The sequence below is a fragment of the Hemitrygon akajei genome, unplaced genomic scaffold (assembly GCF_048418815.1).
Source record: "Hemitrygon akajei unplaced genomic scaffold, sHemAka1.3 Scf000108, whole genome shotgun sequence".
Lineage (NCBI taxonomy): Eukaryota > Metazoa > Chordata > Chondrichthyes > Myliobatiformes > Dasyatidae > Hemitrygon > Hemitrygon akajei.
The window spans coordinates 37,929-51,550 of record NW_027331994.1 but is presented as its reverse complement, the minus strand read 5'-3'; the positions used below and the strand labels follow the sequence as shown (position 1 = coordinate 51,550).

Below are 13,622 nucleotides of genomic sequence, written 5' to 3'. Positions count from 1 at the left end.
GTCATAGTCATAGAAAAGTACAGTACAGAAATAGGCCCTTTGGCCCATCTATTCCATGCCGGACTACTGAAACTGCCTATTCCCAATGACCTGCACTGGGCCATGGCGCTCTACACCCTTATCATTCATATATCTATCCAGACTTCTCTTAACCGCTTGTACCACTTGCGCTGCTAGCCGCTTCCACACTCTCGCCACCCTCTGAGTGAAGAAGTTTCCCCTCATTTACCCTATCTGTGACCCTCATAATTTTGTGTACCTCTATCAAATCACCCTTTCATCTTCTGCATTCCAAGGTATAAAGCCCGACTTGTTCAGTCTTTTCTTATACCTCAGGTCCTCCAGTCCCGGCAACATCCCTGTGAATTTTCTCTCCACTCTTCCAACCTTCTTTACATCTGTCTTATAAGTAGATGATCGGGTCTGCACACAATACTGAAAAATAGGCCTCTCCAACGCTTTATACACGTTCAACATGATATCTCATCTCCTGTACTCACTATTTTCATTTATGAAGGTTAGTGTGCCAAATCCTTTCTGATCTATCTACCTTTGTCGCCACTTTTAATGAATTATGGACCTGTATTCCGGATATATTGTTCTACCACACTCCTTAGTGCCCTACCGGTTACTGTATGTTGTGCTTGTCTGCATTAAATTGCATCGGTCATTTTACAGCCCATTTTTTAGCTGGTTTCGACACCACTGCAAGCTTTGGTCGTCTTCCTCACTCTCCACCACACGTCCCCACTCTTGGTGTCATCCGCAAATTTACTGATCCAGTTAACCACATTTTCATCCAGATCATCGATATAGATGACAAACAACAACGGACTCAGCACTGATCCCTGTAGCACCACACGAGTTACAAACTCCCAGTCAGAGATGCAACAGTCTCTCACCACTCTCTGCCTTCTTCAGAAAAGCCATTGTCCAATCCAGTTTACCAGTTTACCTTGAATGCTGAGGAACTGAGCTTTCTTGCCCACACTCCTTTGCGGAACCTTGTCAAATGCCGTGCTAAAGTCCATGTAGACAACACACACATCCTTCGGTTCAACAACTTTCCCGGTAACTTCCTGGGAAAACATTAAGATTGCTTACACATGAACTACCACTCACAAAGCTGATATCTCATGACACCAAAAATCAATAGGTTGTCCTAAAAGGACATATATATCCAAAAAATGGTAAGCTATTTTACATTATTAGCCAGGCTACATTCATATTCTCTCTACGTACGGCTTTTTAGTTGCTTTCTGCTGTCTAGTAAAAGCTACCCAGTCCTCCAGCTTTCTACTATATTTTTCTATATTCTATGCCCTCTCCTTTGCTTTTGTCCTGGCATTGACTTCCTCGTCAGCCACGGTTGATCATCCTCCCTCTGGTATAATGTTTCATCTTTGGGATTATGTACCTCTACCTGCGCCTTCCGAATCGCTCCCAGAATCCTCATCTATCCCTGCTCTGCTGTTGCCTCTGCTAGTGTCCTCTTCCATTTTTGTTTTGCCCAGCTCCTCTCTCATGCCTCTGTAATTCCTTTATTCCACTGTAATACGGATACCTCTAACTTTTACCTTCTCCTCTCAAACTGCAGTGTGAGTTCTGCTATATTATGATCACTGCCTCTTTATTTACCTTAAGCTCCCCAATTAAATATGGTGCAATACACAACAGAGACTCCAGAGCTGCCTTTCTTATAGTGGGTTCAACCACAGGCTTTTCTCAAAAGCCATCTCAGAGGCATTCTGTGAAGTCCCTCACTTGGCATTGACCTGATTTTCCAAAGCTACCTGCATATTGAAATTCCCCATGACTATTTTAACATTGACCTCTTTACATGCCTCTTCAAATTCCCACTGGAATTTGTAGCCGACAACCTGGTTACTGTTCCATCAGAGTAATTTTTCCTGTGCAGTTTCTTCACAGCTACATCGTCCAGTCCGATGTCACCTCTTTATAAGGACTTTTATTTTTCTAAGAGAACAGAGTCAACCCAACCATTTAAGTATGTATCCATAGATGTAAGCACCCAACAATGATCTTATTTCAGCAACGATACAGTGATGCCCGCCATCCATTTCTTTTCCTCTCTCACTCTCCCCCTCTTCCGTTCTTGTTGTGGCATCGTTTTGCCGTAATGTTGCACATTGATGGACAAGTAAATTAATCATGTTGAATATACTGCAGGGTGTCAGTAAATCCCTATTCTTACACAATATAGATTTAGAGTTTCATTCAGTTACTGTTTCCTGCACATTCTGTATATCTGTCTGTCTGCTCCACAATAAGTCCATTGTTTCCTTTTGTAGAAAGTCACTGAACTGACAGAGAAAGGAAACCGGACAGAGGGTTCCAGACTCTTCCTCAGTTTGGTAAATGGCAAAGGCTCCCAGGCCCGGAGGGCGATGTGGGAATCCTTTGTGACATGGAGGTCTGAGTTACCAAAGTTGGACAGAATACTGAGGGAAATACAGGAGCTCGGTACGTTAAAAACACACACTGAACACAAAGACACATTGTAATAAACAGTTTTAATTATATTAGTTCTATTTTCATGGACATTATTTTGATTTAAACAGGTCCTGATCCACAAGAATACATGAACATTGCCCAAGGGTTATCTGAATTACCCTCTGGCCTGATAGGTGAGTGATGTTCAAACTCAGTTTGAACCAGTTCAAATCAGATCTGAAATGTTTGACTGTGACTTGATAGAACCTGGGAATCAAAGTTCACCAGTAATCATTCGCTGATCTCTGGTTCAGGGTACAATATCCCGTTGCAGCCTGAATATTCTACCATGCATATTTCCACTAATCCAGCTGGTGGCCCTGGTGAAGCCTTCACTCCATGTCCTAACGCTCTGGGAATGCCCACACACCCCAAGCAGGGTCTTGATATACTGTATCGTTCAGTCCAGGGGACTTTTCTATCTTCAGATACTTCACCTTCTCCTTCGTAATAGCAGTTGCAATCAATTCTGTCCGCTGATGCTCTTTACATTTTGTAATTTCGCTAGTGACTTCCACAGAGTTTGTCTGGCATTTCCTCTTCACCCGTTACTATATCTGCAACATCATTTTCCAGCTATCCGATAGCGACCCTCTCAATTTTACGAAACTACTTTGGTGTTCTCTTCTATATTATTGACCGTACCCTTACATTTCCTGCACATTTCATGTGTACATCTAGAAGAATGTATATCATAGTTGCCTCCGACATGACCCAGAAAATAAATTACAGGAACCCACTGCACTGTGAAAAAAATACCCACGTTTTGTAAGTTTACCCCATCTCATCCTAACCAAATGCCCTTTGGTATTAGATACCTGTCATATGTGAAAAAAACAACAACAAAATACAGGCTGTGTACACAAACTCTTATCTCTCAAACTTGTACACCTCTGTCAGATCTCTATTCTATCAACAGATAAATAAAGTAAACAGAGTAAACAAAGCAAGTTTATCAAACCTCTACTTGTAGCACATGCCACCGAATCCAGGCAACACCCTGATGAATCTGTTCTGCACCCTCTCCAATCCTTCCAAGAGCTGGACAATCAGAAGTGAGTACAATACTCCAGATGCTCCAACAAACCAGAAGACCTTGGAGCAGAACTAAGCCATTCGGCTCAGTGAATTTGCTCTTCAATTCCTCTCTACCCCATTATCCCAGTAAACGTTGACAATCTTCCTAATCAGGAAAATATCGACCTGCATTTTAAATACACTCAATTACTTGTCATCTTCAGCTGTTTATGACAATAATTTCACAGATTCACCACCGCCAGTGAAAGAAGTTTCTCCCAGTGTGGTTCCCCGTCAGCAAGGGCTATTCCCCGCATTTATCAAGCATGTTAATTTTCTGTATGAGCCTCCCATGTGGGACCTTGTCAAACACCCAAATAATATCCAAGCAGACAATATCCATGTGTAACTTCATCCATCACCTTTGGCACCTCCTCGAAGAACACAATCAGGTTGGCAAAATGCTACTTCCCCCGCCCAAAACCTCGCTGCTGAACCCCAAACCACCTCAAACATTCTCTCTTTCATATTCCCATGGGGCAGAAGATATAAAAGGCTGAATGTATGTACCACTAGCCTCAAGGACAGCTTGAATTCTGCATTTATAAGACGATTGAAAGGTCACCTACTATGTTATTATTGGCTTCTCAATGACAAGACAATTTTACATATAATATTGTAATATCATACATCTCGTAACTAATTACCACACACAGATAGCCACAACAAACATACAGAAGTGTAGTAAGAATACAGTTTGGGTGTGAACGGATTTAAGGAACAACTGATAATAGATTATGCAATTCTATAGCAAGCCCTGGGGAAAGCCGAAATCTTTCAATATTATATTGTCTATCAAAAACCATTTGATTCTGTCCCTCGCGTGTATAAGAGAAGTTCCTAATATATATAAGATGCACCCAATCTTTGTGAAGTTTCTACAACATCTGATGAAGCAGTGACTTATAATAATCGCCATATTAACAACCACCGGGGAACAACCACTGTTATCAAAATAAATGGAGACATTTTCCAGAGCGAATTACAAAGCCCACTATGGTTGTCTAATTTACTGAAATGGGCACAAAGCAGGTATCAAATCAGAAAAAAATAATGAACAGATTATACTTTGACACAGCTATTCAGGGATGATCGGAAATTAGTTCTTGCATCACTAAAGCTAACACAATTAATTCAAATAATGGTACTAATTTCCAAAGAAACCATATACAGCATAGCTACGCATATTTGTGTGATTCTATAAAATTAAATTAAATAAGTTGTGTAGAAATAGAAATAAAAAAAGAGATTAGTGAGTCACTATCGATGGGTTCAATATCCATTCGGAGACTGGATGGCAGAGGAGAAGTTGTTCCTGAATTGTTGAGTGTGCGTTTTACTCCGATGCTGTACAGTAGTCCCCATGAACCAGACGGTGATGCAGCCAGTTACAATGCACTCCGTTACACCTGTAGAAATATTCGAGTGATGTTGGAAACTCCTGATGAAATATAGCCGCTTTTGTGCCTTCTTTGTAGCTGCCTCGATATATTGGGGCCAGGTTAGACACTCGGAGATATTGACAGCCAGGAATTTGAAATTGCTTACTCTTTCCATATCAGATCTCTCTGAGGACTGGTGTGTCGTGTTCCCTCATCTTGCCATTACTGAAATCCACAATTAGCTCTAAGGATATATTTTCATCAACGCAAGGAGGATTCAGCACTCCGTACAAGCATATGTAATTCTGATAAGGGGTACACATCACTGAACAGAAATGAAAACATAAGCCATAAAAATGAAGAAACTATCATAAGAAAAGAAAGTTAACAAATGGAAGAGTGTCCTGTCTTGCGTATCCAGTCAGCTGGGACACAATATCCATGGTCGACTCTGATAGGCGGAGGCATCATAATACAGTGCCCCACACTCCACCGGCCAGACTGATCAGTAACAGTTGCCAAGACTTCACCACCCTCTCGACACACACACGACGCTTATGGTCTTTGCCATTCACGGAGATTCCTTTCCATCTTTCCTCCGCTCCTCCATCACTGAGACTGAAAAATATGCATTTTCATTCTTGTCGTTCCGATGGGCTATCGATCCGAATCTTCACTGTGATCCTGTCCACAGATGATGCCCGACTTGAGTATTTCCAACATATTCTGCTCCAATTTTCATACAAGAGCAGTGGACATCTGTAACCCCCTAGTGTGCAGCTTTGCCAAAATGCAGAGTGTCCTGCTCTCCATATTTCCCCACCAGATTAACATTAACCTATCGTCTGTTAATGATGCAAACAATGCTTTAAATACAGTGAAATGTTGTTGTAACGGGAGTGCAGTCAGGATTGGAATAGGATATCAGGGGAATGTTCACCTTCACAAATAATTCATGCCAGAATATGAGGACTGGACATTTTCTGGGACATCCATCACTGTCAGTTCCGGTGTCTGTGAACAGAGTTTTACTTTCTGTCCTAATATCCATGGAAGCATTGAATTACTCCATGCAATTTCAAACACTGAATGTTGGAATGTAGTTATAAAGTTCTTTATCAGATGAGCTATTTAACATTTTCACAATGTTCTCTCTTCCCATGGAAGATGTTCAACAGAAACACAAGGAGACTCTGCGGGCACAAACTGAAACGCTGAGAGTGAACACGATCCTGATGAGGGAGAAGGTGAAGGTTTTCCAGCTGGTTGATCGATACGCTGAGCTCACGGTCATTTCTACTGTTCGAGATCGGAGAATGGTGGAACATGAGCTGCTGGCAAGAGGCAGAGACCACGAGGAGTGGAGAGAGAAACATCTCCGCAGAGAGCTGGAGAAAATCCGGATTGATCAGTTCTTCCAGAGCAGCTTTTCCCGGAGTAAATCCAAATCTGGGAGTTCGTCAGCAGTGGCCGGAGTCCCGGGGATCGGAAAAACAACAATGGTACAAAAGATTGTTTATGACTGGGCAACGGGGAAAATATATCAACAGTTCCAGTTTGTCTTCAGTTTCAAATTCCGCGATTTAAACAGTATTAACTGTCGAATTAACCTGAAGGAACTGATTCTGGATCAGTATCCTTACTTTGGGAATATCCTGAGAGAGGTCTGGAAGAACCCAGAGGGGTTGCTGTTCATATTCGATGGTTTGGATGAATTCAATGACAATATTAATTTTGCCAACAGTCGGAGAGGCACAGAACTTCAGTACGCATGCACAGACCCTGAATTCAAGTGCAAGGTGTCTGACATTGTGTACAGTTTAATCCAGCACAAGCTGCTCCCAGGGTGTTCAGTGCTGGTGACCACCCGTCCCAGTGCGTTACATTTATTGGAAAAGGCGGAGATCGGGATCTGGGCTGAAATTCTGGGATTTGTTGGTGAGGAACGGAAGGGATATTTTGAAAGCCATTTTGAAGATCAGACAGTGGCAGCAGCTGTTTTCAGACACGTAGAGGAGAACGATATTCTGTATACCATGAGCTACAACCCCTCCTACTGCTGGATCCTCGCTCTGGCACTGGGTCCCTTCTTCACACAAAGAGTCAGGGATCCGCAGAGACTTCCCAAGACCATCACTCAGTTATATGCCTATTATATTTATAACATCCTGAAAAATCACGGCCGTGAGATTGAGAACCGCCGTGATGTGTTACACAGGGTAGGTCAGATGGCCTTCAGAGGAGTGTTTGATAAGAAGATTGTGTTTACAGATGGAGATTTGATCAACTACAATCTGCAGCCTTCCCAGTTCCTGTCCGGGTTCCTGATGGAGCTTTTGGAGAGAGAGGATTCTGCCCGGAGCGTGGTGTACACATTCCCACACCTCACCATCCAAGAGTTTGTAGCTGCCATCGCACAATTCCTGAATCCACATCCCGGAGATATCCTGAAATTCCTCATCACAGCCCACAGCATGACAGATGGTCGATTTGACGTATTTCTCCGTTTTGTTGCTGGTCTCTCCTCCCCAATGACAGCTCGGGGCCTGGAGAAGTTTCTGGGTCCATTTCCTCATCAAGCAACCTGCCGGGTGATTGACTGGGTGAAGGAGGAGGTTAAACGCCAGATTGGAAACACAGAGTGTGAAGCTGGTAAAAGGAGACTCCTCAACACATTGCACTACCTGTTTGAGTCTCAGAATCATGGACTGGCTCACGAAACTCTGGGGTCTGTGAAATCACTTTCATTCAGTGGAATGACGATGTCCCCGATTGACTGCGCGGTCCTGTCTCATGTCATCGGTCTCTGTAATACAATAAAACACCTCAATCTGCAGGGCTGCCAAATTCAATGTGAAGGAATCCAGCGGCTGGGACCCGGGCTGCATAAGTGCCAGGAGTTGAGGTAACTTGATTTATCTCTCACTCTGATCTATGAAACTGTTCCATTCTCTTGTTTCAATGTTAAGGAATTTGTGTAAAACTGTAGTAAATCAGATAGTGAAGAATTGTGACAAATGCCCAGGGGATCAGTCAGTAACTCCCCAAGGAAGGGAATCTTCTGTGGTTCATTGTGAAGGGATGTTGGAGACTTCATCAGATCAGTGAACAACGGCCATTGGTTTAATGGTGGTAAATCGCAGGAATGACCGTGTTTCTCGCTGCCTGTGACACGTCCATTGACAATGTTCCTTCTCACTGTTACTGACACCCAGACCGACACTGAATACAGCAGGTGGGTCAGAGATTCACACCCCCTTCCTGGTGAGGGACAAGAGATCGTCAGTAGTCCGTTTCAGTGAGAAGGAAAGAAATACCATTGTGTGATAGTCCTCTCCTGCCCTTCTCTATCACCATCAATCCATCTGAGTGACTATGCTCACTACCAGATACCCAGCCCCATGGGCGCACCTTCTCTCCAGATTGTGGGCATCAGTTCCCTTCCCGTGCAATCTATTTCTGCATCCTCTCATCTTGTGGGATTATCATTTCCCATCAGTATCCTCCTGTGGGATCTCAATTCCCCAATCCCCTTCCTCCTGATAGATCTCTCTTCCCCATCCCCTTTCCTCCTGTGGGATCTCTTTTCCCAATTCCCATTCCTCCTCTGGAATGTTTGTTCCCTATCCCACTTCCTCCAGTGGGATCTCTCATACTCATCCTCCTTCCTTCAAACCCCCTTCCTCATGTGGGATCAATCTTCCCGCGGGAGCTCTCTTCCCCATCCTGTATAATTCTCTGGGATCTCTCCTCCCCATCCAGTGTTCTGTCACTTCCCCATTCACATTCCTCCTGTCGGATCTCTCTTCTTCATTCCATTTCCTCCAGTGAGATCTCTCTTCCCCATCCCCCTTCCTCCTGTGGGATGGTTCTTCCTCTTCCCCCTTCTTCCTGTGGGATATTTCTTCCTGATCCCTTTCCTCCTGTGGGATCTCTCTTTCACAACCTCCTTCTTCCTGTGGGATCTCTCTTCCCCATCCCTCTTCGTCCTTCATGTTTTGTCTCCCTATCCCTTTTCCACAGGTGGTGTCTCTTCCACCATCTCCAATTGGCATTTCCCCAGTTACTCACTGACCCTCTCACATCAGGAACATTTTTCTAACCAACTGGGAACGTGACAGAATTTGTGGAGTTTACAGGGTCACACCGACAGACTATATTACTGACATTCGGTTAATACCCTGGAGCTGGGCATTGAGGGACATTGACTGTGATGGGAACTCCGATCAGTGATTTACTGGAGGGTTTAATGTTTGCTGAAATAGCCGAGTGAGAGACATTCCCTCAGACCCACAGTTTAAAACATGTTCTTCATCAATTTGTCTGTTTATGTTTAGACTTGGGGCGAATAAACTGGGAGATTCAGGAGTGAAACTGGTGTCTGCGGCTGTGAGGAACCTGGAGTGTAAAATACAGAAACTGGGGTAAGTACCAGACTGTGGGAGATTGTGTTTACAATCACTGGGTGTCTGACACTGAACATTAATGTGATGTGATCAGTAATTGTGTTACTGATAAACACTGGGGATTTGTACCGTCTCCTGTCTCTCTGTGCCCTTCACCCTCACTCTCTCTCATCTCCAGGCTGGAGAATGTCGGTCTCACAGATTCTGGTGTCGAGGATCTCGCCTCCGCTCTCAGTACGAACCCATCACTGACGGAGCTGGATCTGAGTGTTAATAAACTGGGAGATTCAGGAGTGAAACTGGTGTCTGCGGCTCTGAGGAACCCGGAGTGTAAAATACAGACACTGTGGTAAGTACTAGACAGTGGGAGATTGTGTTTACAGTCACTGGGTGTCTAACACTGAACATTAATGTGATCAGTAACTGTGTTACTGATAAACACTGGGGATTTGTACCGTCTCCTGTCTCTCTGTGTCCTTCACCCTCACTCTCTCTCTCAACTCCAGGCTGCACAATATCGGTCTCACAGATTCTGGTGTCGAGGATCTCGCCTCCGCTCTCAGTACGAACCCATCACTGATGGAGCTGAACCTGAGCTATAACTCTCTGACAGACCGATCTGTCCCCGCCCTCCGCCGCCTCATACTGACCCTCCGGAGTCTGGAGCGGATCCAGTGAGTGTTTGTGTTAATGTTCAATCTGATAAAATATCAGCGGATCCGCGGGTTTTCTGGTGATATTTGTCTGTGAGTGTTGTTCAAATATTAACCCAGGGGTGTCAAACTTATCTTAGGTCTCAGACCGGATTGGGCAAAATGCGACTTCATGCGGGCCGGATCAGCTGTGAATACGCGAGTGCTCCCACAGCTTTCGTTGCCTCCGTTTTTTCAACCTGCTCTCATGTGCCTCAGTCTCTGCGAGAACTACAAAGTGTTTCACTTTACGAATTTCGTTTCTTATGAAGAAGATTTCTTAGCAAGCATTATTTTTATTATTGGTATTAACTTACAGTCATAGGCTGCAAGAAAGTTGTGACGAGAGAGAGAAAAAAACGATGCTCTTTTAGCTAAGATTGTTTTGGGAGCCACACCCTTGCCATTAATAAACCTTTTGAAATCGAACATTAGCAGACACAAAAGTAGACCTAACGAAACAAACTGTTAATGTAGGCTACACAACTGCAGCTAATTTTTTATTAGCCTGCTTCCAGCAATCAAACTTAGACAATGAGCACAGTTAGCCTCTAATTTTTATTGAAGTAATCACATTTACAATAATAGAATAGTCAAAAAATGAATGAGTCACAATATTATGACACTCAATATTTATAATTTTTCACTTGCTGCTTCCAGACACCTGACATCTCTTGGCTTTAACCGGCCTCTCAATATTAGGGACCAGTTTCTGGGCAGTTGTGATTATCATAATGTCATTTAGATGTCTGTGTGTCAGCTGCAAGCGCAGCTTGAATTTGTTAATCTTCATTATGGAGCTGCCTACTCACAGATATATCTTGTCCCGAACATGCAAAGGATCTTTGAGACAAAGTCTGTCATCTCGGGGTACATCGGTCCCAGATATTGATAGAATGAGTCCAGATCCACAGTCTCAAATCTGTATTTCAAAGTTGAGTTACACTGAATTTTAATTAGTTCCATTTGGAGTTCCTCCGGCACATCTGATGCTGTGTTGACGGCAAACGGCGAGCAAAATAGTGAGAATTCCTTCTCGAGCTGAGGGAAGGCTTGGAAGCGATTCTGAAATTCACTTTTCGACCGTGATATTTTGTCCTTGTACCTGTCCATATTGTCATTATTCCCATGAGCGACACGCACAAACTGCAAAGAGGATAAATGAACTGAGTTGCTCCGGACAGCTACATCCCCCACAGGCCTAATTTAATTTGAAAGGCATGAATGCTGTCGTAGTATTCCATAAAAAAATTGTTGCGGCCTTGCATGTTAACATTAAGCACAGATAAGTGCTCTGTTATATGCAACAAAAATGCAAGATCATGAAGCCAGTCTGGGTCATCCAGCTCTGCCACTGGCTTCCCTTTCTCGTTCATGAATAGTCCAATTTCCGCACGTAATTGAAAATAAAAACTTTTGAGCACAGCCCCTCTGCTCAACCAGCGGACTTCTGTGTGGTAGGGGAGGCCGTGTCCAATATTACTTTCGGACAAATGAGTTTCAAATTGCCGATTGTTGAGTCCCTTGGCTCTAATAACATTAACTGCTTTGATAACTACATCCATGACGTTGTCCATTTTAAGGCTCCTGCTACATAATGCCCCTTGGTGTAAACTACAAAGAAAATTCCAGAATTTCTGCTCTGGATTCTCTCTGAGTTTCACAACAACACCTGCCGTTTTCCCGACCATGGACGGTGTATCATCTGCTGCCATGCTGACAGCGTGGCTCCAGTCAACCCCCAGTCTGCCCAAGGCCTCGTCGAGGCTGGAGAAAACGTCTTTCGCCGTTGTAGTGTTTGCGATGGGCACCATCTCCACAAACTCCTCGGTGACGGTCAAAGACGCATCAACACCACGAATAAATATTCCAAATAGAGCTACATCAGTCACGTTGGTGCTCTCATCAATTGCAACAGAGAAGGCAATAAGTGACTTCACTTTGTCTTTTAGTTGACTGTTCAAATCTCCTGCAAGGTTCCTGATTCTCTCTGCCGCAGTATTTCTTGACAAGCTGATATTACCAAAAGCCTGTCTCTTCTCAGGGCACACCAGCTCAGCCGCCGTCAGCATGCGTGCTTTGATGAATTGGCCCTTTGAGTATGGCTTCGACGCAGCAGCTATTTTGTTGGTAATGATATAGCTGGCCTTGACAGCTCCATCATGAGTCTCTCGACTTTTGTTGGCAATAATATAGCCGGCCTTGACGGCTCCATCATGAGTCTCTCGACTTTTGTTGGCAATAATATAGCCGGCCTTGACGGCTCCATCATGAGTCTCTCGACTTTTGTTGAACACTGACTGTTGGTGGTAGGTGCTTATGCACAGCGGGTGGTTAACTGCCGCCTATAGTTTTATAATTACACACAGTAAGCTGCCGGTGCAGCAAGCGACACACACCGCGGTGGAAAAGAGGGCGGCTGCCGTACAGATGCATATAACTGGTGGTGAATATACTTCTTTATTCCCCCAAATCATCCCGCGGGACGGTAGTTTGACACCCCTGAATTAACTCCAGTCCCCTGCTATTGATACTGTTGTCTGATCTGTTTATTTCATCGTTATTCTTCCATCTGTTTCAGGCTGTACGGGAATCAGTTCAGTCGGACCGGGGAGAAGGAACTGAGATCTCTGCAGGAACCCAGACCCAGACCGACAGTGGAGCTGTGAACATCTGAATATGTGAACATCCCCGCCCGCGGGATGGGGACATTTTAGCCGATTCCCCGCCCTCCCCTTTAACGTCCAACCTTACTTTTAATGGCCGAGCGCCAGGTTTAATTCCGAACGGTTCAAATGAAACTGGCTTCACTCTCTTGCTCTCTGACATCGGAAGCGTTCCTGCAGTGACGTATTTCCGCCTGCTGTCCAGCAGTGCGGCCTCCGTCGGATGTGCGCGTTTGAGGCTTCCCCACGTAAGATCCGGGAATTCACACAAACAGGAAGAGCCCGGGGCCGGGGCTCAGTCTGGGAAACCGGTGTCCTAGGATGGGATTATCCCAGGAGATAATCCTTTTGTTCACATTGGGTTGAGGACCGTGCATTTGGTAGACTGGCCAATGTAATGGTGTTAATTTGACAAATACCTTAGATATGACACTAGATCCAGGACACAGCCCCCAAATGTAATTTTAATGATTATCGGTTCCCCGGTATGGAGCGAAGGTGAGATCATTCAATCTGTCACCGGTTGTCGTCGGTCAGTTAATTGTATGTGACTGTGAGTGAGTCGGGAGCAGTTTATTAATTCCCGCACGTCAGCAGCTCACACATTGTTTAATTTACATTTGTCATGATGAAATCAATAAACCACTGTAACTTCCTGTCTTGGTGTGGGATTTGAGTCTCATTAGAGGAGATACAGTGACCTGGGGGATACTGCTGCCCGGTGAACTGCAATAATGGGTCTGAGCTCCTCATACAGGTACAGCAGCGTCTCAGCTCCAGGCTGAGGGATGTCAGTCTGGTGGTGTTTGGTCCCCAGGATCTCCTCACGCCCCATCCCCATCCAGGCTGTCCACCGTTTCCCCGCACCCATACGTGTACTATCCT

At 44.5% G+C, this 13,622-nt stretch overlaps 1 protein-coding gene across 1 annotated transcript in view; it reads left to right on the top strand.

Annotated features, from left to right (window-relative positions):
- LOC140723301 (NACHT, LRR and PYD domains-containing protein 3-like) overlaps positions 1-13,393 on the top strand; it is a 39,150-nt gene extending 25,757 nt beyond the window's left edge. The window contains exons 5-11 of the mRNA XM_073037903.1: positions 2,313-2,484; positions 2,583-2,648; positions 6,141-7,878; positions 9,311-9,397; positions 9,558-9,728; positions 9,886-10,053; positions 12,653-13,393. Coding sequence (XP_072894004.1) covers positions 2,313-2,484; positions 2,583-2,648; positions 6,141-7,878; positions 9,311-9,397; positions 9,558-9,728; positions 9,886-10,053; positions 12,653-12,740 — 2,490 coding nt within the window. The 3' untranslated portion in view covers positions 12,741-13,393. The remainder of the gene's footprint in view (positions 1-2,312; positions 2,485-2,582; positions 2,649-6,140; positions 7,879-9,310; positions 9,398-9,557; positions 9,729-9,885; positions 10,054-12,652) is intronic.
- The last annotated feature ends 229 nt before the right edge of the window (positions 13,394-13,622 follow it).